The sequence below is a fragment of the Ascaphus truei genome, chromosome 2 (assembly GCF_040206685.1).
Source record: "Ascaphus truei isolate aAscTru1 chromosome 2, aAscTru1.hap1, whole genome shotgun sequence".
Lineage (NCBI taxonomy): Eukaryota > Metazoa > Chordata > Amphibia > Anura > Ascaphidae > Ascaphus > Ascaphus truei.
This window is the reverse complement of record NC_134484.1, coordinates 1177731-1200861: the sequence shown is the minus strand read 5'-3', so window position 1 is coordinate 1200861 and position 23131 is coordinate 1177731. Positions and strand designations below refer to the sequence as shown.

The window sequence follows — 23131 nt, the reverse complement described above, 5'->3', positions numbered from 1 at the left end:
CACATCCCTTACTGATGCACCATGGTCTCTCCTCGTGTCCTCTCCCCCACATCCCTTACTGATGCACAATGGTCTCTCCTCGTGTCCTCTCCCCCACCTCCCTTACTGATGCACAATGGTCTCTCCTCGTGTCCTCTCCCCCACCTTCCTTACTGATGCACCATGGTCTCTCCTCGTGTCCTCTCCCCCACCTTCCTTACTGATGCACAATGGTCTCTCCTCGTGTCCTCTCCCCCACATCCCTTACTGATGCACAATGGTCTCTCCTCGTGTCCTCTCCCCCACATCCCGTACTGATGCACAATGGTCCCTCCTCGTGTCCTCTCCCCAACATCCCGTACTGATGCACAATGGTCTCTCCTCGTGTCCTCTCCCCCACATCCCTTACTGATGCACAATGGTCTCTCCTCGTGTCCTCTCCCCCACATCCCGTACTGATGCACAATGGTCTCTCCTCGTGTCCTCTCCCCCACATCCCTTACTGATGCACAATGGTCTCTCCTCGTGTCCTCTCCCCCACATCCCTTACTGATGCACAATGGTCTCTCCTCTCCCCCACATCCCTTACTGATGCACAATGGTCCCTCCTCGTGTCCTCTCCCCCACATCCCTTACTGATGCACAATGGTCTCTCCTCTCCCCCACATCCCTTACTGATGCACAATGGTCTCTCCCCGTGTCCTCTCCCCCACCTCCCTTACTGATGCACAATGGTCTCTCCTCTCCCCCACATCTCGTACTGATGCACAATGGTCTCTCCTCGTGTCCTCTCCCCCACATCCCTTACTGATGCACAATGGTCTCTCCTCGTGTCCTCTCCCCCACGTCCCTTACTGATGCACAATGGTCTCTCCTCGTGTCCTCTCCCCCACCTCCCTTACTGATGCACAATGGTCTCTCCTCGTGTCCTCTCCCCCACATCCCTTACTGATGCACAATGGTCTCTCCTCGTGTCCTCTCCCCCACCTCCCTTACTGATGCACAATGGTCTCTCCTCTCCCCCACATCCCTTACTGATGCACCATAGTCTCTCCTCGTGTCCTCTCCCCCACCTCCCTTACTGATGCACAATGGTCCCTCCTCGTGTCCTCTCCCCCACATCCCTTACTGATGCACAATGGTCTCTCCTCTCCCCCACATCCCGTACTGATGCACAATGGTCTCTCCTCGTGTCCTCTCCCCCACATCCCTTACTGATGCACAATGGTCTCTCCTCGTGTCCTCTCCCCCACATCCCTTACTGATGCACAATGGTCTCTCCTCGTGTCCTCTCCCCCACGTCCCTTACTGATGCACAATGGTCTCTCCTCGTGTCCTCTCCCCCCATCCCTTACTGATGCACAATGGTCTCTCCTCGTGTCCTCTCCCCCCATCCCTTACTGATGCACAATGGTCCCTCCTCGTGTCCTCTCCCCCACATCCCTTACTGATGCACCATGGTCTCTCCTCGTGTACTCTCCCCCACATCCCGTACTGATGCACAATGATCTCTCCTCTCCCCCACATCCCTTACTGATGCACAATGGTCTCTCCTCGTGTCCTCTCCCCCACATCCCTTACTGATGCACAATGGTCCCTCCTCGTGTCCTCTCCCCCACATCCCTTACTGATGCACAATGGTCTCTCCTCGTGTCCTCTCCCCCACCTCCCTTACTGATGCACAATGGTCTCTCCTCGTGTCCTCTCCCCCACCTCCCTTACTGATGCACAATGGTCTCTCCTCGTGTCCTCTCCCCCACCTCCCTTACTGATGCACAATGGTCTCTCCTCGTGTCCTCTCCCCCACCTTCCTTACTGATGCACCATGGTCTCTCCTCGTGTCCTCTCCCCCACCTCCCTTACTGATGCACAATGGTCTCTCCTCGTGTCCTCTCCCCCACATCCCTTACTGATGCACAATGGTCTCTCCTCGTGTCCTCTCCCCCACATCCCTTACTGATGCACAATGGTCTCTCCTCGTGTCCTCTCCCCCACATCCCTTACTGATGCACAATGGTCTCTCCTCTCCCCCACATCCCTTACTGATGCACAATGGTCTCTCCTCGTGTCCTCTCCCCCACATCCCTTACTGATGCACAATGGTCTCTCCTCGTGTCCTCTCCCCCACATCCCTTACTGATGCACAATGGTCTCTCCTCGTGTCCTCTCCCCCACGTCCCTTACTGATGCACAATGGTCTCTCCTCGTGTCCTCTCCCCCTCCTCCCTTACTGATGCACAATGGTCTCTCCTCGTGTCCTCTCCCCCACATCCCTTACTGATGCACAATGGTCTCTCCTCTCCCCCACCTCCCTTACTGATGCACAATGGTCTCTCCTCGTGTCCTCTCCCCCACCTCCCTTACTGATGCACAATGGTCTCTCCTCGTGTCCTCTCCCCCACATCTCTTACTGATGCACAATGGTCTCTCCTCGTGTCCTCTCCCCCACATCCCTTACTGATGCACAATGGTCTCTCCTCGTGTCCTCTCCCCCACCTCCCGTACTGATGCACAATGGTCCCTCCTCGTGTCCTCTCCCCCACATCCCTTACTGATGCACAATGGTCTCTCCTCGTGTTCTCTCCCCCACATCCCTTACTGATGCACAATGGTCCCTCCTCGTGTCCTCTCCCCCACATCCCTTACTGATGCACAATGGTCTCTCCTCGTGTTCTCTCCCCCACATCCCTTACTGATGCACAATGGTCTCTCCTCGTGTCCTCTCCCCCACATCCCTTACTGATACACAATGGTCCCTCCTCGTTTCCTCTCCCCCACATCTCTTACTGATGCACAAGGGTCTCTCCTCGTGTCCTCTCCCCCACATCCCTTACTGATGCACAATGGTCTCTCCTCGTGTCCTCTCCCCCACCTCCCTTACTGATGCGCAATGGTCCCTCCTCGTGTCCTCTCCCCCACATCCCTTACTGATGCACAATGGTCTCTCCTCGTGTCCTCTCCCCCACATCCCTTACTGATGCACCATGGTCCCTCCTCGTGTCCTCTCCCCCACATCCCTTACTGATGCGCAATGGTCCCTCCTCGTGTCCTCTCCCCCACATCCATTACTGATGCACAATGGTCTCTCCTCGTGTCCTCTCCCCCACATCCCTTACTGATGCACCATGGTCCCTCCTCGTGTCCTCTCCCCCACATCCCTTACTGATGCACAATGGTCTCTCCTCGTGTCCTCTCCCCCACATCCCTTACTGATGCACAATGGTCTCTCCTCGTGTCCTCTCCCCCACATCCCTTACTGATGCACAATGGTCTCTCCTCGTGTTCTCTCCCCCACATCCCTTACTGATGCACAATGGTCTCTCCTCTCCCCCACATCCCGTACTGATGCACAATGGTCTCTCCTCGTGTCCTCTCCCCCACGTCCCTTACTGATGCACAATGGTCTCTCCTCGTGTCCTCTCCCCCACATCCTGTACTGATGCACAATGGTCTCTCCTCGTGTTCTCTCCCCCACATCCCTTACTGATGCACAATGGTCTCTCCTCGTGTCCTCTCCCCCACATCCTGTACTGATGCACAATGGTCTCTCCTCGTGTCCTCTCCCCCACATCCCGTACTGATGCACAATGGTCTCTCCTCGTGTCCTCTCCCCCACATCCCTTACTGATGCACAATGGTCTCTCCTCGTGTCCTCTCCCCCACATCCCGTACTGATGCACAATGGTCTCTCCTCGTGTCCTCTCCCCCACATCCCTTACTGATGCACAATGGTCCCTCCTCGTGTCCTCTCCCCCCATCCCTTACTGATGCACAATGGTCTCTCCTCGTGTCCTCTCCCCCACATCCCTTACTGATGCACAATGGTCCCTCCTCGTGTCCTCTCCCCCACATCCCTTACTGATGCACAATGGTCTCTCCTCGTGTCCTCTCCCCCACCTCCCTTACTGATGCACAATGGTCTCTCCTCGTGTCCTCTCCCCCACCTCCCTTACTGATGCACAATGGTCTCTCCTCGTGTCATCTCCCCCACCTCCCTTACTGATGTACAATGGTCTCTCCTCGTGTCCTCTCCCCCACCTCCCTTACTGATGCACCATGGTCCCTCCTCGTGTCCTCTCCCCCACATCCCTTACTGATGCACAATGGTCTCTCCTCGTGTCCTCTCCCCCACCTCCCTTACTGATGCACAATGGTCTCTCCTCGTGTCCTCTCCCCCACCTCCCTTACTGATGCACAATGGTCTCTCCTCGTGTCCTCTCCCCCACCTCCCTTACTGATGCACAATGGTCTCTCCTCGTGTCCTCTCCCCCACATCCCGTACTGATGCACAATGGTCTCTCCTCGTGTCCTCTCCCCCACATCCCTTACTGATGCACAATGGTCCCTCCTCGTGTCCTCTCCCCCACATCCCTTACTGATGCACAATGGTCTCTCCTCGTGTCCTCTCCCCCACATCCCTTACTGATGCACAATGGTCCCTCCTCGTGTCCTCTCCCCCACATCCCTTACTGATGCACAATGGTCTCTCCTCGTGTCCTCTCCCCCACATCCCTTACTGATGCACAATGGTCTCTCCTCGTGTCCTCTCCCCCACATCCCTTACTGATGCACAATGGTCTCTCCTCGTGTCCTCTCCCCCACCTCCCTTACTGATGCACAATGGTCTCTCCTCGTGTCCTCTCCCCCACATCCCTTACTGATGTACAATGGTCTCTCCTCGTGTCCTCTCCCCCACATCCCTTACTGATGCACAATGGTCTCTCCTCGTGTCCTCTCCCCCACATCCCTTACTGATGCACAATGGTCTCTCCTCGTGTCCTCTCCCCCACCTCCCTTACTGATGCACAATGGTCTCTCCTCGTGTCCTCTCCCCCACATCCCTTACTGATGTACAATGGTCTCTCCTCGTGTCCTCTCCCCCACCTCCCTTACTGATGCACAATGGTCTCTCCTCGTGTCCTCTCCCCCACATCCCTTACTGATGCACAATGGTCTCTCCTCGTGTCCTCTCCCCCACATCCCTTACTGATGCACAATGGTCTCTCCTCGTGTCCTCTCCCCCACATCCCTTACTGATGCACAATGGTCTCTCCTCGTGTCCTCTCCCCCACATCCGTTACTGATGCACAATGGTCTCTCCTCGTGTCCTCTCCCCCACCTCCCTTACTGATGCACAATGGTCTCTCCTCGTGTCCTCTCCCCCACATCCCTTACTGATGCACAATGGTCTCTCCTCGTGTCCTCTCCCCCACATCCCTTACTGATGCACAATGGTCCCTCCTCGTGTCCTCTCCCCCACATCCCTTACTGATGCACAATGGTCTCTCCTCGTGTCCTCTCCCCCACATCCCGTACTGATGCACAATGGTCTCTCCTCGTGTCCTCTCCCCCCATCCCTTACTGATGCACAATGGTCTCTCCTCGTGTCCTCTCCCCCACATCCCTTACTGATGCACAATGGTCCCTCCTCGTGTCCTCTCCCCCACATCCCTTACTGATGCACAATGGTCTCTCCTCGTGTCATCTCCCCCACCTCCCTTACTGATGTACAATGGTCTCTCCTCGTGTCCTCTCCCCCACCTCCCTTACTGATGCACCATGGTCCCTCCTCGTGTCCTCTCCCCCACATCCCTTACTGATGCACAATGGTCTCTCCTCGTGTCCTCTCCCCCACCTCCCTTACTGATGCACAATGGTCTCTCCTCGTGTCCTCTCCCCCACCTCCCTTACTGATGCACAATGGTCTCTCCTCGTGTCCTCTCCCCCACCTCCCTTACTGATGCACAATGGTCTCTCCTCGTGTCCTCTCCCCCACATCCCGTACTGATGCACAATGGTCTCTCCTCGTGTCCTCTCCCCCACATCCCTTACTGATGCACAATGGTCCCTCCTCGTGTCCTCTCCCCCACATCCCTTACTGATGCACAATGGTCTCTCCTCGTGTCCTCTCCCCCACCTCCCTTACTGATGCACAATGGTCTCTCCTCGTGTCCTCTCCCCCACATCCCTTACTGATGCACAATGGTCTCTCCTCGTGTCCTCTCCCCCACATCCCTTACTGATGCACAATGGTCTCTCCTCGTGTCCTCTCCCCCACCTCCCTTACTGATGCACAATGGTCTCTCCTCGTGTCCTCTCCCCCACCTCCCTTACTGATGCACAATGGTCTCTCCTCGTGTCCTCTCCCCCACCTCCCTTACTGATGCACAATGGTCTCTCCTCGTGTCCTCTCCCCCACATCCCGTACTGATGCACAATGGTCTCTCCTCGTGTCCTCTCCCCCACATCCCTTACTGATGCACAATGGTCCCTCCTCGTGTCCTCTCCCCCACATCCCTTACTGATGCACAATGGTCTCTCCTCGTGTCCTCTCCCCCACATCCCTTACTGATGCACAATGGTCCCTCCTCGTGTCCTCTCCCCCACATCCCTTACTGATGCACAATGGTCTCTCCTCGTGTCCTCTCCCCCACATCCCTTACTGATGCACAATGGTCTCTCCTCGTGTCCTCTCCCCCACATCCCTTACTGATGCACAATGGTCTCTCCTCGTGTCCTCTCCCCCACCTCCCTTACTGATGCACAATGGTCTCTCCTCGTGTCCTCTCCCCCACATCCCTTACTGATGTACAATGGTCTCTCCTCGTGTCCTCTCCCCCACATCCCTTACTGATGCACAATGGTCTCTCCTCGTGTCCTCTCCCCCACATCCCTTACTGATGCACAATGGTCTCTCCTCGTGTCCTCTCCCCCACCTCCCTTACTGATGCACAATGGTCTCTCCTCGTGTCCTCTCCCCCACATCCCTTACTGATGTACAATGGTCTCTCCTCGTGTCCTCTCCCCCACCTCCCTTACTGATGCACAATGGTCTCTCCTCGTGTCCTCTCCCCCACATCCCTTACTGATGCACAATGGTCTCTCCTCGTGTCCTCTCCCCCACATCCCTTACTGATGCACAATGGTCTCTCCTCGTGTCCTCTCCCCCACATCCCTTACTGATGCACAATGGTCTCTCCTCGTGTCCTCTCCCCCACATCCGTTACTGATGCACAATGGTCTCTCCTCGTGTCCTCTCCCCCACCTCCCTTACTGATGCACAATGGTCTCTCCTCGTGTCCTCTCCCCCACATCCCTTACTGATGCACAATGGTCTCTCCTCGTGTCCTCTCCCCCACATCCCTTACTGATGCACAATGGTCCCTCCTCGTGTCCTCTCCCCCACATCCCTTACTGATGCACAATGGTCTCTCCTCGTGTCCTCTCCCCCACATCCCGTACTGATGCACAATGGTCTCTCCTCGTGTCCTCTCCCCCCATCCCTTACTGATGCACAATGGTCTCTCCTCGTGTCCTCTCCCCCACATCCCTTACTGATGCACAATGGTCCCTCCTCGTGTCCTCTCCCCCACATCCCTTACTGATGCACAATGGTCTCTCCTCGTGTCATCTCCCCCACCTCCCTTACTGATGTACAATGGTCTCTCCTCGTGTCCTCTCCCCCACCTCCCTTACTGATGCACCATGGTCCCTCCTCGTGTCCTCTCCCCCACATCCCTTACTGATGCACAATGGTCTCTCCTCGTGTCCTCTCCCCCACCTCCCTTACTGATGCACAATGGTCTCTCCTCGTGTCCTCTCCCCCACCTCCCTTACTGATGCACAATGGTCTCTCCTCGTGTCCTCTCCCCCACCTCCCTTACTGATGCACAATGGTCTCTCCTCGTGTCCTCTCCCCCACATCCCGTACTGATGCACAATGGTCTCTCCTCGTGTCCTCTCCCCCACATCCCTTACTGATGCACAATGGTCCCTCCTCGTGTCCTCTCCCCCACATCCCTTACTGATGCACAATGGTCTCTCCTCGTGTCCTCTCCCCCACCTCCCTTACTGATGCACAATGGTCTCTCCTCGTGTCCTCTCCCCCACATCCCTTACTGATGCACAATGGTCTCTCCTCGTGTCCTCTCCCCCACATCCCTTACTGATGCACAATGGTCTCTCCTCGTGTCCTCTCCCCCACCTCCCTTACTGATGCACAATGGTCTCTCCTCGTGTCCTCTCCCCCACATCCCTTACTGATGTACAATGGTCTCTCCTCGTGTCCTCTCCCCCACCTCCCTTACTGATGCACAATGGTCTCTCCTCGTGTCCTCTCCCCCACATCCCTTACTGATGCACAATGGTCTCTCCTCGTGTCCTCTCCCCCACATCCGTTACTGATGCACAATGGTCTCTCCTCGTGTCCTCTCCCCCACCTCCCTTACTGATGCGCAATGGTCTCTCCTCGTGTCCTCTCCCCCACATCCCTTACTGATGCACAATGGTCTCTCCTCGTGTCCTCTCCCCCACATCCGTTACTGATGCACAATGGTCTCTCCTCGTGTCCTCTCCCCCACCTCCCTTACTGATGCGCAATGGTCTCTCCTCGTGTCCTCTCCCCCACATCCCTTACTGATGCACCATGGTCCCTCCTCGTGTCCTCTCCCCCACATCCCTTACTGATGCGCAATGGTCCCTCCTCGTGTCCTCTCCCCCACATCCCTTACTGATGCACAATGGTCTCTCCTCGTGTCCTCTCCCCCACATCCCTTACTGATGCACAATGGTCTCTCCTCGTGTCCTCTCCCCCACATCCATTACTGATGCACAATGGTCTCTCCTCTCCCCCACATCCCTTACTGATGCACAATGGTCTCTCCTCATGTCCTCTCCCCCACATCCCTTACTGATGCACAATGGTCCCTCCTCGTGTCCTCTCCCCCACATCCCTTACTGATGCACAATGGTCTCTCCTCGTGTCCTCTCCCCCACATCCCTTACTGATGCACAATGGTCTCTCCTCTCCCCCACATCCCTTACTGATGCACAATGGTCTCTCCTCGTGTCCTCTCCCCCACATCCCTTAATGATGCACAATGGTCTCTCCTCGTGTCCTCTCCCCCACATCCCTTACTGATGCACAATGGTCTCTCCTCTCCCCCACCTCCCTTACTGATGCACAATGGTCTCTCCTCTCCCCCACATCCCGTACTGATGCATAATGGTCCCTCCTCGTGTCCTCTCCCCCACATCCCTTACTGATGCACAATGGTCTCTCCTCGTGTCCTCTCCCCCACATCCCTTACTGATGCACAATGGTCTCTCCTCGTGTCCTCTCCCCCACCTCCCTTACTGATGCACAATGGTCTCTCCTCGTGTCCTCTCCCCCCATCCATTACTGATGTACAATGGTCTCTCCTCGTGTCCTCTCCCCCACCTCCCTTACTGATGCACCATGGTCCCTCCTCGTGTCCTCTCCCCCACATCCCTTACTGATGCACAATGGTCTCTCCTCGTGTCCTCTCCCCCACCTCCCTTACTGATGCACAATGGTCTCTCCTCGTGTCCTCTCCCCCACCTCCCTTACTGATGCACAATGGTCTCTCCTCGTGTCCTCTCCCCCACCTCCCTTACTGATGCACCATGGTCCCTCCTCGTGTCCTCTCCCCCACATCCCTTACTGATGCACAATGGTCTCTCCTCGTGTCCTCTCCCCCACCTCCCTTACTGATGCACAATGGTCTCTCCTCGTGTCCTCTCCCCCACATCCCTTACTGATGCACAATGGTCTCTCCTCGTGTCCTCTCCCCCACCTCCCTTACTGATGCACAATGGTCTCTCCTCGTGTCCTCTCCCCCACATCCCTTACTGATGCACAATGGTCTCTCCTCGTGTCCTCTCCCCCACATCCCTTACTGATGCACAATGGTCTCTCCTCGTGTCCTCTCCCCCACATCCCTTACTGATGCACAATGGTCTCTCCTCTCCCCCACATCCCTTACTGATGCACAATGGTCTCTCCTCGTGTCCTCTCCCCCACATCCCTTACTGATGCACAATGGTCTCTCCTCGTGTCCTCTCCCCCACACCCCTTACTGATGCACAATGGTCTCTCCTCTCCCCCACCTCCCTTACTGATGCACAATGATCCCTCCTCGTGTCCTCTCCCCCACATCCCTTACTGATGCACAATGGTCTCTCCTCTCCCCCACATCCCTTACTGATGCACAATGGTCTCTCCTCGTGTCCTCTCCCCCACATCCCTTACTGATGCACAATGGTCTCTCCTCTCCCCCACATCCCTTACTGATGCACAATGGTCTCTCCTCGTGTCCTCTCCCCCACATCCCTTAATGATGCACAATGGTCTCTCCTCGTGTCCTCTCCCCCACATCCCTTACTGATGCACAATGGTCTCTCCTCGTGTCCTCTCCCCCACATCCCTTACTGATGCACAATGGTCTCTCCTCGTGTCCTCTCCCCCACATCCCTTACTGATGCACAATGGTCTCTCCTCGTGTCCTCTCCCCCACATCCCTTACTGATGCACAATGGTCTCTCCTCGTGTCCTCTCCCCCACCTCCCTTACTGATGCACAATGGTCTCTCCTCGTGTCCTCTCCCCCACATCCCTTACTGATGCACAATGGTCTCTCCTCGTGTCCTCTCCCCCACCTTCCTTACTGATGCACAATGGTCTCTCCTCGTGTCCTCTCCCCCACATCCTTTACTGATGCACAATGGTCTCTCCTCGTGTCCTCTCCCCCACCTCCCTTACTGATGCACAATGGTCCCTCCTCGTGTCCTCTCCCCCACATCCCGTACTGATGCACAATGGTCTCTCCTCGTGTCCTCTCCCCCACCTCCCTTACTAATGCACAATGGTCTCTCCTCGTGTCCTCTCCCCCACATCCCTTACTGATGCACAATGGTCTCTCCTCGTGTCCTCTCCCCCACATCCCTTACTGATGCACAATGGTCTCTCCTCTCCCCCACATCCCTTACTGATGCACAATGGTCTCTCCTCTCCCCCACATCCCTTACTGATGCACAATGGTCTCTCCTCGTGTCCTCTCCCCCACCTCCCTTACTGATGCACAATGGTCTCTCCTCGTGTCCTCTCCCCCACATCCCTTACTGATGCACCATGGTCCGTCCTCGTGTCCTCTCCCCCACATCCCTTACTGATGCGCAATGGTCCCTCCTCGTGTCCTCTCCCCCACATCCATTACTGATGCACAATGGTCTCTCCTCGTGTCCTCTCCCTCACATCCCTTACTGATGCACAATGGTCTCTCCTCGTGTCCTCTCCCCCATATCCCGTACTGATGCACAATGGTCTCTCCTCGTGTCCTCTCCCCCACATCCCTTACTGATGCACAATGGTCTCTCCTCGTGTCCTCTCCCCCACATCCCTTACTGATGCACAATGGTCTCTCCTCGTGTCCTCTCCCCCACATCCCTTACTGATGCACAATGGTCTCTCCTCGTGTCCTCTCCCCCACATCCCTTACTGATGCACAATGGTCTCTCCTCGTGTCCTCTCCCCCACATCCCGTACTGATGCACAATGGTCTCTCCTCGTGTCCTCTCCCCCACCTCCCTTACTGATGCACAATGGTCTCTCCTCTCCCCCACATCCCTTACTGATGCACAATGGTCTCTCCTCGTGTCCTCTCCCCCACATCCGTTACTGATGCACAATGGTCTCTCCTCGTGTCCTCTCCCCCACGTCCCTTACTGATGCACAATGGTCTCTCCTCGTGTCCTCTCCCCCACATCCCTTACTGATGCACAATGGTCTCTCCTCGTGTCCTCTCCCCCACGTCCCTTACTGATGCACAATGGTCTCTCCTCGTGTCCTCTCCCCCACATCCCTTACTGATGCACAATGGTCCCTCCTCGTGTCCTCTCCCCAACATCCCTTACTGATGCACAATGGTCTCTCCTCTCCCCCACATCTCGTACTGATGCACAATGGTCTCTCCTCTCCCCCACATCCCTTACTGATGCACAATGGTCTCTCCTCTCCCCCACATCCCTTACTGATGCACAATGGTCTCTCCTCTCCCCCACATCCCTTACTGATGCACAATGGTCTCTCCTCGTGTCCTCTCCCCCACATCCCTTACTGATGCACAATGGTCTCTCCTCGTGTCCTCTCCCCAACATCCCTTACTGATGCACAATGGTCTCTCCTCGTGTCCTCTCCCCCACATCCCTTACTGATGCACCATGGTCCCTCCTCGTGTCCTCTCCCCCACATCCCTTACTGATGCGCAATGGTCCCTCCTCGTGTCCTCTCCCCCACATCCATTACTGATGCACAATGGTCTCTCCTCGTGTCCTCTCCCTCACATCCCTTACTGATGCACAATGGTCTCTCCTCGTGTCCTCTCCCCCACATCCCTTACTGATGCACAATGGTCTCTCCTCGTGTCCTCTCCCCCACATCCCTTACTGATGCACAATGGTCTCTCCTCGTGTCCTCTCCCCCACATCCATTACTGATGCACAATGGTCTCTCCTCTCCCCCACATCCCTTACTGATGCACAATGGTCTCTCCTCGTGTCCTCTCCCCCACATCCCTTACTGATGCACAATGGTCTCTCCTCGTGTCCTCTCCCCCACATCCCGTACTGATGCACAATGGTCTCTCCTCGTGTCCTCTCCCCCACCTCCCTTACTGATGCACAATGGTCTCTCCTCTCCCCCACATCCCTTACTGATGCACAATGGTCTCTCCTCGTGTCCTCTCCCCCACATCCGTTACTGATGCACAATGGTCTCTCCTCGTGTCCTCTCCCCCACGTCCCTTACTGATGCACAATGGTCTCTCCTCGTGTCCTCTCCCCCACATCCCTTACTGATGCACAATGGTCTCTCCTCGTGTCCTCTCCCCCACGTCCCTTACTGATGCACAATGGTCTCTCCTCGTGTCCTCTCCCCCACATCCCTTACTGATGCACAATGGTCCCTCCTCGTGTCCTCTCCCCAACATCCCTTACTGATGCACAATGGTCTCTCCTCGTGTCCTCTCCCCCACATCCCTTACTGATGCACAATGGTCTCTCCTCGTGTCCTCTCCCCAACATCCCTTACTGATGCACAATGGTCTCTCCTCTCCCCCACATCCCGTACTGATGCACAATGGTCTCTCCTCGTGTCCTCTCCCCCACATCCCTTACTGATGCACAATGGTCTCTCCTCGTGTCCTCTCCCCCACATCCCTTACTGATGCACAATGGTCTCTCCTCGTGTCCTCTCCCCCACATCCCGTACTGATGCACAATGGTCCCTCCTCGTGTCCTCTCCCCCACATCTCTTACTGATGCACCATGGTCTCTCCTCGTGTCCTCTCCCCCACATCCCTTACTGATGCACAATGGTCTCTCCTCGTGTCCTCTCCCCCATATCCCGTACTGATGCACAATGGTCCCTCCTCGTGTCCTCTCCCCCACATCCCTTACTGATGCACAATGGTCTCTCCTCGTGTCCTCTCCCCCACATCCCTTACTGATGCACAATGGTCTCTCCTCGTGTCCTCTCCCCCACGTCCCTTACTGATGCACAATGGTCTCTCCTCGTGTCCTCTCCCCCACATCCCGTACTGATGCACAATGGTCTCTCCTCGTGTCCTCTCCCCCACCTCCCTTACTGATGCACAATGGTCTCTCCTCGTGTCCTCTCCCCCACGTCCCTTACTGATGCACAATGGTCTCTCCTCGTGTCCTCTCCCCCACATCCCGTACTGATGCACAATGGTCTCTCCTCGTGTCCTCTCCCCCACCTCCCTTACTGATACACAATGGTCTCTCCTCGTGTCCTCTCCCCCACGTCCCTTACTGATGCACAATGGTCTCTCCTCGTGTCCTCTCCCCCACATCCCGTACTGATGCACAATGGTCTCTCCTCGTGTCCTCTCCCCAACATCCCTTACTGATGCACAATGGTCTCTCCTCGTGTCCTCTCCCCCACATCCCTTACTGATGCACAATGGTCTCTCCTCTCCCCCACATCCCTTACTGATGCACAATGGTCTCTCCTCGTGTCCTCTCCCCCACCTCCCTTACTGATGCACAATGGTCTCTCCTCTCCCCCACATCCCTTACTGATGCACAATGGTCTCTCCTCGTGTCCTCTCCCCCATATCCCGTACTGATGCACAATGGTCCCTCCTCGTGTCCTCTCCCCCACATCCCTTAATGATGCACAATGGTCTCTCCTCGTGTCCTCTCCCCCACATCCCGTACTTATGCATAATGGTCCCTCCTCGTGTCCTCTCCCCCACATCCCTTACTGATGCACAATGGTCTCTCCTCGTGTCCTCTCCCCCCATCCCTTACTGATGCACAATGGTCTCTCCTCTCCCCCACATCCCTTACTGATGCACAATGGTCTCTCCTCTCCCCCACATCCCTTAATGATGCACAATGGTCTCTCCTCGTGTCCTCTCCCCCACATCCCGTACTTATGCATAATGGTCCCTCCTCGTGTCCTCTCCCCCACATCCCTTACTGATGCACAATGGTCTCTCCTCGTGTCCTCTCCCCCACATCCCGTACTGATGTACAATGGTCTCTCCTCGTGTCCTCTCCCCCACCTCCCTTACTGATGCACCATGGTCCCTCCTCGTGTCCTCTCCCCCACACCCCTTACTGATGCACAATGGTCTCTCCTCATGTCCTCTCCCCCACCTCCCTTACTGATGCACAATGGTCTCTCCTCGTGTCCTCTCCCCCACCTCCCTTACTGATGCACAATGGTCTCTCCTAGTGTCCTCTCCCCCACCTCCCTTACTGATGCACAATGGTCTCTCCTCGTGTCCTCTCCCCCACATCCCTTACTGATGCACAATGGTCCCTCCTCGTGTCCTCTCCCCCACCTCCCTTACTGATGCACAATGGTCTTTCCTCGTGTCCTCTCCCCCACATCCCTTACTGATGCACAATGGTCTCTCCTCGTGTCCTCTCCCTCACATCCCTTACTGATGCACAATGGTCTCTCCTCGTGTCCTCTCCCCCACATCCCTTACTGATGCACAATGGTCTCTCCTCTCCCCCACATCCCGTACTGATGCACAATGGTCTCTCCTCGTGTCCTCTCCCCCACATCCCTTACTGATGCACAATGGTCTCTCCTCGTGTCCTCTCCCCCACATCCCGTACTGATGCACAATGGTCTCTCCTCGTGTCCTCTCCCCCACATCCCTTACTGATGCACCATAGTCTCTCCTCGTGTCCTCTCCCCCACATCCCTTACTGATGCACAATGGTCTCTCCTCGTGTCCTCTCCCCCACATCCCTTACTGATGCACAATGGTCTCTCCTCGTGTCCTCTCCCCCACATCCATTACTGATGCACAATGGTCTCTCCTCTCCCCCACATCCCTTACTGATGCACCATAGTCTCTCCTCGTGTCCTCTCCCCCACATCCCTTACTGATGCACAATGGTCTCTCCTCGTGTCCTCTCCCCCACATCCATTACTAATGCACAATGGTCTCTCCTCGTGTCCTCTCCCCCACCTCCCTTACTGGTGCACAATGGTCTCTCCTCTCCCCCACATCCCTTACTGATGCACAATGGTCTCTCCCCGTGTCCTCTCCCCCACATCCCTTACTGATGCACCATAGTCTCTCCTCGTGTCCTCTCCCCCACATCCCTTACTGATGCACAATGGTCTCTCCTCGTGTCCTCTCCCCCACATCCATTACTAATGCACAATGGTCTCTCCTCGTGTCCTCTCCCCCACATCCCTTACTGATGCACCATAGTCTCTCCTCGTGTCCTCTCCCCCACATCCCTTACTGATGCACAATGGTCTCTCCTCGTGTCCTCTCCCCCACATCCCTTACTGATGCACAATGGTCTCTCCTCGTGTCCTCTCCCCCACATCCCTTACTGATGCACAATGGTCTCTCCTCTCCCCCACATCCCGTACTGATGCACAATGGTCCCTCCTCGTGTCCTCTCCCCCACATCCCTTACTGATGCACAATGGTCCCTCCTCGTGTCCTCTCCCCCCATCCTTTACTGATGCACAATGGTCTCTCCTCGTGTCCTCTCCCCCACCTCCCTTACTGATGCACAATGGTCTCTCCTCGTGTCCTCTCCCCCACATCCCGTACTGATGTACAATGGTCTCTCCTCGTGTCCTCTCCCCCACCTCCCTTACTGATGCACCATGGTCCCTCCTCGTGTCCTCTCCCCCACATCCCTTACTGATGCACAATGGTCTCTCCTCGTGTCCTCTCCCCCACCTCCCTTACTGATGCACAATGGTCTCTCCTCGTGTCCTCTCCCCCACCTCCCTTACTGATGCACAATGGTCTCTCCTCGTGTCCTCTCCCCCACCTCCCTTACTGATGCACAATGGTCTCTCCTCGTGTCCTCTCCCCCACATCCCTTACTGATGCACAATGGTCTCTCCTCGTGTCCTCTCCCCCACATCCCTTACTGATGCACAATGGTCTCTCCTCGTGTCCTCTCCCCCACATCCCTTACTGATGCACAATGGTCTCTCCTCGTGTCCTCTCCCCCACATCCCGTACTGATGCACAATGGTCTCTCCTCGTGTCCTCTCCCCCACATCCCGTACTGATGCACAATGGTCTCTCCTCGTGTCCTCTCTCCCACCTCCCGTACTGATGCACAATGGTCTCTCATCGTGTCTTCTCCCCCACATCCATTACTGATGCACAATGGTCTCTCCTCTCCCCCACATCCCTTACTGATGCACAATGGTCTCTCCTCTCCCCCACATCCCTTACTGATGCACAATGGTCTCTCCTCGTGTCCTCTCCCCCACATCCCGTACTGATGCACAATGGTCTCTCCTCGTGTCCTCTCCCCCACATCCCGTACTGATGCACAATGGTCTCTCCTCGTGTCCTCTCCCCCACATCCCTTACTGATGCACAATGGTCTCTCCTCGTGTCCTCTCCCCCACCTCCCTTACTGATGCACAATGGTCCCTCCTCGTGTCCTCTCCCCCACATCCCGTACTGATGCACAATGGTCTCTCCTCGTGTCCTCTCCCCCACATCCCGTACTGATGCACAATGGTCTCTCCTCGTGTCCTCTCTCCCACCTCCCGTACTGATGCACAATGGTCTCTCATCGTGTCTTCTCCCCCACATCCATTACTGATGCACAATGGTCTCTCCTCTCCCCCACATCCCTTACTGATGCACAATGGTCTCTCCTCGTGTCCTCTCCCCCACATCCCGTACTGATGCACAATGGTCTCTCCTCGTGTCCTCTCCCCCACATCCCGTACTGATGCACAATGGTCTCTCCTCGTGTCCTCTCCCCCACATCCCTTACTGATGCACAATGGTCCCTCCTCGTGTCCTCTCCCCCACATCCCGTACTGATGCACAATGGTCTCTCCTCGTGTCCTCTCCCCCACATCCCTTACTGATGCACAATGGTCTCTCCTCTCCCCCACATCCCTTACTGATGCACCATGGTCTCTCCTCGTGTCCTCTTCCTTCCCTCCTCTGCACAGGATCCACCGGAGATTCCATGGAGGTTTGGGAGCCGGTGAATCTAGAACGCCTGGAGGGAGACCTGCGGGAGGCGCTGTCCCACGGGATCCGGAGCCTGGCTGTCGTCCTCATGCACTCTTACACGTGAGCGAAACGCGCCGGGGGAAAATGCGCTCCGCAGGCTCTCTGAGAAAGTGCTCCATTTCTAGTAATGTCCACTCTAGTCGGAGGGAGGCAGCGTGTGATGGAGACTTTCAAATGGCGTCAAGACCGTAAAAGTGTACAAATGTAGTAAGAGAGTCTGGTGTCGCTACCACGCGCGGTTGTGCGGCCACGGAGGTTGCGGCCAGAAAATTAACGCTGTGGGAAGGTTTCATTCGGGAGCATAGACCCCCCACAACTCAATCGCGGCAGATGCCGTCCCCGGCGCCGCAGTCTTTAGCTTCTTTGTCCTTGGCGCCCGGGACAGGGAGTGGTGCTACATCTGTATTTCCCCAGGGGGATTTAAAATGGGGTCAACACTGGGAGAGGCAAAACGTTGGTATGTATTTAATGTTCGAGGATAATGCCCGCCCTCTGTATCGGGATTATGCCCGCCCTCTGTATCGGGATTATGCCCGCCCTCTGTATCGGGATAATGCCCGCCCTCTGTATCGGGGTTATGCCCGCCCTCTGTATCGGGATAATGCCCACCCTCTGTATCGGGATTATGCCCGCCCTCTGTATCGGGATTATGCCCGCCCTCTGTATCGGGATAATGCCCACCCTCTGTATCGGGATTATGCCCGCCCTCTGTATCGGGATTATGCCCGCCCACTGTATCGGGATTATGCCCGCCCTCTGTATCGGGATTATGCCCGCCCTCTGTATCGGGATTATGCCCGCCCTCTGTATCGGGATTATGCCCGCCCTCTGTATCGGGATTATGCCCGCCCTCTGTATCGGGATTATGCCCGCCCTCTGTATCGGGATTATGCCCGCCCTCTGTATCGGGATTATGCCCGCCCTCTGTATCGGGATTATGCCCGCCCTCTGTATCGGGATTATGCCCGCCCTCTGTATCGGGATTATGCCCGCCCTCTGTATCGGGATAATGCCCACCCTCTGTATCGGGATTATGCCCGCCCTTTGTATCGGGATAATGCCCGCCCTCTGTATCGGGATAATGCCCGCCCTCTGTATCGGGATAATGCCCGCCCTCTGTATCGGGATAATGCCCGCCCTCTGTATCGGGATTATGCCCGCCCTCTGTATCGGGATTATGCCCGCCCTCTGTATCGGGATAATGCCCGCCCTCTGTATCGGGATAATGCCCGCCCTCTGTATCGGGATTATGCCCGCCCTCTGTATCGGGATAATGCCCGCCCTCTGTATCGGGATAATGCCCGCCCCCTGTATCGGGATTATGCCCGCCCTCTGTATCGGGATTATGCCCGCCCTCTGTATCGGGATTATGCCCGCCCCCTGTATCGGGATTATGACCGCCCTCTGTATCGGGATTATGCCCGCCCTCTGTATCGGGATTATGCCCGCCCTCTGTATCGGGATTATGCCCGCCCTCTGTATCGGGATTATGCCCGCCCCCTGTATCGGGATTATGCCCGCCCCCTGTATCGGGATAATGCCCGCCCTCTGTATCGGGATTATGCCCGCCCTCTGTATCGGGATAATGCCCACCCTCTGTATCGGGATTATGCCCGCCCTCTGTATCGGGATTATGCCCGCCCTCTGTATCGGGATTATGCCCGCCCTCTGTATCGGGATTATGCCCGCCCTCTGTATCGGGATTATGCCCGCCCTCTGTATCGGGATTATGCCCGCCCTCTGTATCGGGATTATGCCCACCCTCTGTATCGGGATTATGCCCGCCCTCTGTATCGGGATTATGCCCGCCCTCTGTATCGGGATTATGCCCGCCCCCTGTATCGGGATTATGCCCGCCCTCTGTATCGGGATTATGCCCGCCCTCTGTATCGGGATTATGCCCGCCCTCTGTATCGGGATTATGCCCGCCCTCTGTATCTGGATTATGCCCGCCCTCTGTATCGGGATAATGCCCGCCCTCTGTATCGGGATAATGCCCGCCCTCTGTATCGGGATTATGCCCGCCCTCTGTATCGGGATAATGCCCGCCCTCTGTATCGGGATAATGCCCGCCCCCTGTATCGGGATTATGCCCGCCCTCTGTATCGGGATTATGCCCGCCCTCTGTATCGGGATTATGCCCGCCCCCTGTATCGGGATTATGACCGCCCTCTGTATCGGGATTATGCCCGCCCTCTGTATCGGGATTATGCCCGCCCTCTGTATCGGGATTATGCCCGCCCTCTGTATCGGGATAATGCCCGCCCTCTGTATCGGGATAATGCCCGCCCTCTGTATCGGGATAATGCCCACCCTCTGTATCGGGATAATGCCCGCCCTCTGTATCGGGATAATGCCCACCCTCTGTATCGGGATTATGCCCGCCCTCTGTATCGGGATAATGCCCACCCTCTGTATCGGGATTATGCCCGCCCTCTGTATCGGGATTATGCCCGCCCTCTGTATCGGGATAATGCCCGCCCTCTGTATCGGGATTATGCCCGCCCTCTGTATCGGGATTATGCCCGCCCTCTGTATCGGGATTATGCCCGCCCTCTGTATCGGGATTATGCCCGCCCTCTGTATCGGGATTATGCCCGCCCCCTGTATCGGGATTATGCCCGCCCCCTGTATCGGGATTATGCCCGCCCTCTGTATCGGGATTATGCCCGCCCCCTGTATCGGGATTATGCCCGCCCCCTGTATCGGGATTATGCCCGCCCTCTGTATCGGGATAATGCCCGCCCTCTGTATCGGGATTATGCCCGCCCTCTGTATCGGGATAATGCCCACCCTCTGTATCGGGATAATGCCCGCCCTCTGTATCGGGATTATGCCCGCCCTCTGTATCGGGATTATGCCCGCCCTCTGTATCGGGATTATGCCCGCCCCCTGTATCGGGATAATGCCCGCCCTCTGTATCGGGATTATGCCCGCCCTCTGTATCGGGATAATCCCCGCCCTCTGTATCGGGATTATGCCCGCCCTCTGTATCGGGATTATGCCCGCCCCCTGTATCGGGATTATGCCCGCCCCCTGTATCGGGATTATGCCCGCCCTCTGTATCGGGATAATGCCCGCCCTCTGTATCGGGATTATGCCCGCCCTCTGTATCGGGATTATGCCCGCCCTCTGTATCGGGATAATGCCCGCCCTCTGTATCGGGATTATGCCCGCCCTCTGTATCGGGATTATGCCCGCCCTCTGTATCGGGATAATCCCCGCCCTCTGTATCGGGATTATGCCCGCCCTCTGTATCGGGATTATGCCCGCCCTCTGTATCGGGATTATGCCCGCCCTCTGTATCGGGATTATGCCCGCCCTCTGTATCGGGATTATGCCCGCCCTCTGTATCGGGATTATGATGCCCGCCCTCTGTATCGGGATTATGATGCCCGCCCTCTGTATGGGGATAATCCCCGCCCTCTGTATCGGGATTATGCCCGCCCTCTGTATCGGGATTATGCCCGCCCTCTGTATCGGGATTATGCCCGCCCTCTGTATCGGGATTATGCCCGCCCTCTGTATCGGGATTATGCCCGCCCTCTGTATCGGGATTATGATGCCACCTGAGTGCACGATACAAAGGGTGGGAGCACCCTCTCGTTCCCAAGATATCGCCTTGCTCGCCCTTTGTGTACCTCCTCGTGTCATAGGGACCCCTTTCAGTACTAAGAGCGTGAGCGCGAGCGACTTCTCCCCCCGTCTGTCCAGTGTCATATCCAGGGAAGTCCCAAGTTCTAGTAGCTCTGTTGGTTCTGGAGATGAGGGAGGGAGATTCGTTGAGGATTGGGTTCTTTGTAGATCCAATGATACAGAGTTTTCCAAACCGGACCCAGGCAGGAGAAAGCTGAGGCATTTACACAGCTCCGTACACGATAAAACCGGTGACAACATTCAGCACCAGATTAAGCAAAACCATCCCGCATAGGTTTGTTACATCTGAGGAAGGGGCGTGCGTACCCCCAAAATGTGTACATCTGGGCTCTTGTTAATGACAATAAATAGTCAAAGAAATTCCCCTTTTCATTTATTGCGTGCGTTTAACCTTATTATTCATTGCTGGATTTCAATGTTTAGTGAACGTGTTTGACGATTTCAGTGGCAAATCAGTAAATGTTATTGTTTCCCCAAAACTGTAGAAGCCTTCTGTAGCGATGAGCATCCTCTAGCCCCCCCCCCCCACCATGCGCAGATACAGAGCAGGGGGTCTCTGCATTAAAGGCTGGGGTTTATTACCCCCCCCCCCGTCTCACAGCATCCCCCCTCCCCCCCACCATGCGCAGATACAGAGCAGGGGGTCTCTGCATTAAAGGCTGGGGTTTATTACCCCCCCCCCCGTCTCACAGCATCCCCCCTCCCCCCCACCATGCGCAGATACAGAGCAGGGGGTCTCTGCATTAAAGGCTGGGGTTTATTACACCCCCCCCCCGTCTCACAGCATCCTCTCCCCCCCCCCCCCCACCCCTCCACCATGCGCAGATACAGAGCAGGGGGTCTCTGTATTAAAGGCTGGGGTTTATTACCCCCCCCCCCCGTCTCACAGCATCCTCTCCCCCCCCCCCCCACCATGCGCAGATACAGAGAAGGGGGTCTCTGCATTAAAGGCTGGGGTTATTACACCCCCCCCCGTCTCACAGCATCCCCCCCCCCCCCCACCATGCGCAGATACAGAGAAGGGGGTCTCTGCATTAAAGGCTGGTGTTTATTACCCCCCCCCCCCCGTCTCACAGCATCCTCTCCCCCCCCCCGTCTCACAGCATCCTCTCCCCCCCCCCCCCCCACCACCACCATGCGCAGATACAGAGCAGGGGGTCTCTGCATTAAAGGCTGGGGTTATTACACCCCCCCCCGTCTCACAGCATCCCCCCCCCCCCACCATGCGCAGATACAGAGAAGGGGGTCTCTGCATTAAAGGCTGGGGTTTATTACACCCCCGTCTTAGAACGTCCTCTCTGACACGGATGACGCGTGACGCACACGGATGACGCGTGACGCACACGGCGTGCGTGCTTGCGATCTGTCTCTATCTGCTCCAGTCCGCGGCTATGAACTCTCTGCACCAGGGGACCGTTTTTCTACCTATGCTCCCTAGTCTGTTAGCTGCCGGCTTCCATGTCCTGTGTGGGGGTATTGCAGCCCTCTTGTGATGGGAACACCTATTCAGTGTATGCTCTGTGCTTTCTCTATAAGTAGAGTTTCACACCCGCGCATTATATTGCACATGGAGGGTATTTCAGGCATTGTATATGATATGTACTCTCAGGGGTGACACGGTATTGCATGTAAGTATCTGTCTGAGGCCTCGGGCCCAGACTCCAGCAGGGAATGGCTGCTATGTGTCCCTGCTGAGTCTTAGGAAGCGGATATTCTGTACGTGTGACTGTACTCGCTATGTATTGGGACCGTGCAGTATGAGAACTTCGTGTAGAGACTCCTCTGTGTCGGTCAGGGGGCGGTCAGAGGGCGGTCAGCCTCTGAGTGTTTCTTATGTCTAAATAAACGTTTTGCATTTTTTGCTATACCCCGAGTGCTTATTTTGGACGTTCTTATTTTCTTTTTTCTTCCACAGTATTATATATTTATTTGCGTCAGTTTGAGCGTTCCTGGGAAAGCGACCTCTAGTATATAGTATATAGCATACTACTATACATGAAGAATCAAATATCTCTGTTATATTATAATTCCCACAGATGACGCGCTTATTTTCTCAGTCTGTACAGGAATTGAGCGGTTTTCACCATTCAAACTGTTACATTTTTCTTCAGAGAAACCAATTCCTATGAATTTTAT

At 56.0% G+C, this 23131-nt stretch overlaps 1 protein-coding gene across 1 annotated transcript in view; it reads left to right on the top strand.

Moving 5' to 3' along the window:
- The window catches only part of LOC142474711 (5-oxoprolinase-like), a 174291-nt gene that overhangs the window by 114611 nt on the left and 36549 nt on the right, over window positions 1–23131 (top strand). The window contains exon 5 of the mRNA XM_075580899.1: window positions 17275–17398. Within this exon, the coding sequence (XP_075437014.1) occupies window positions 17275–17398 (124 nt within the window). The remainder of the gene's footprint in view (window positions 1–17274; window positions 17399–23131) is intronic.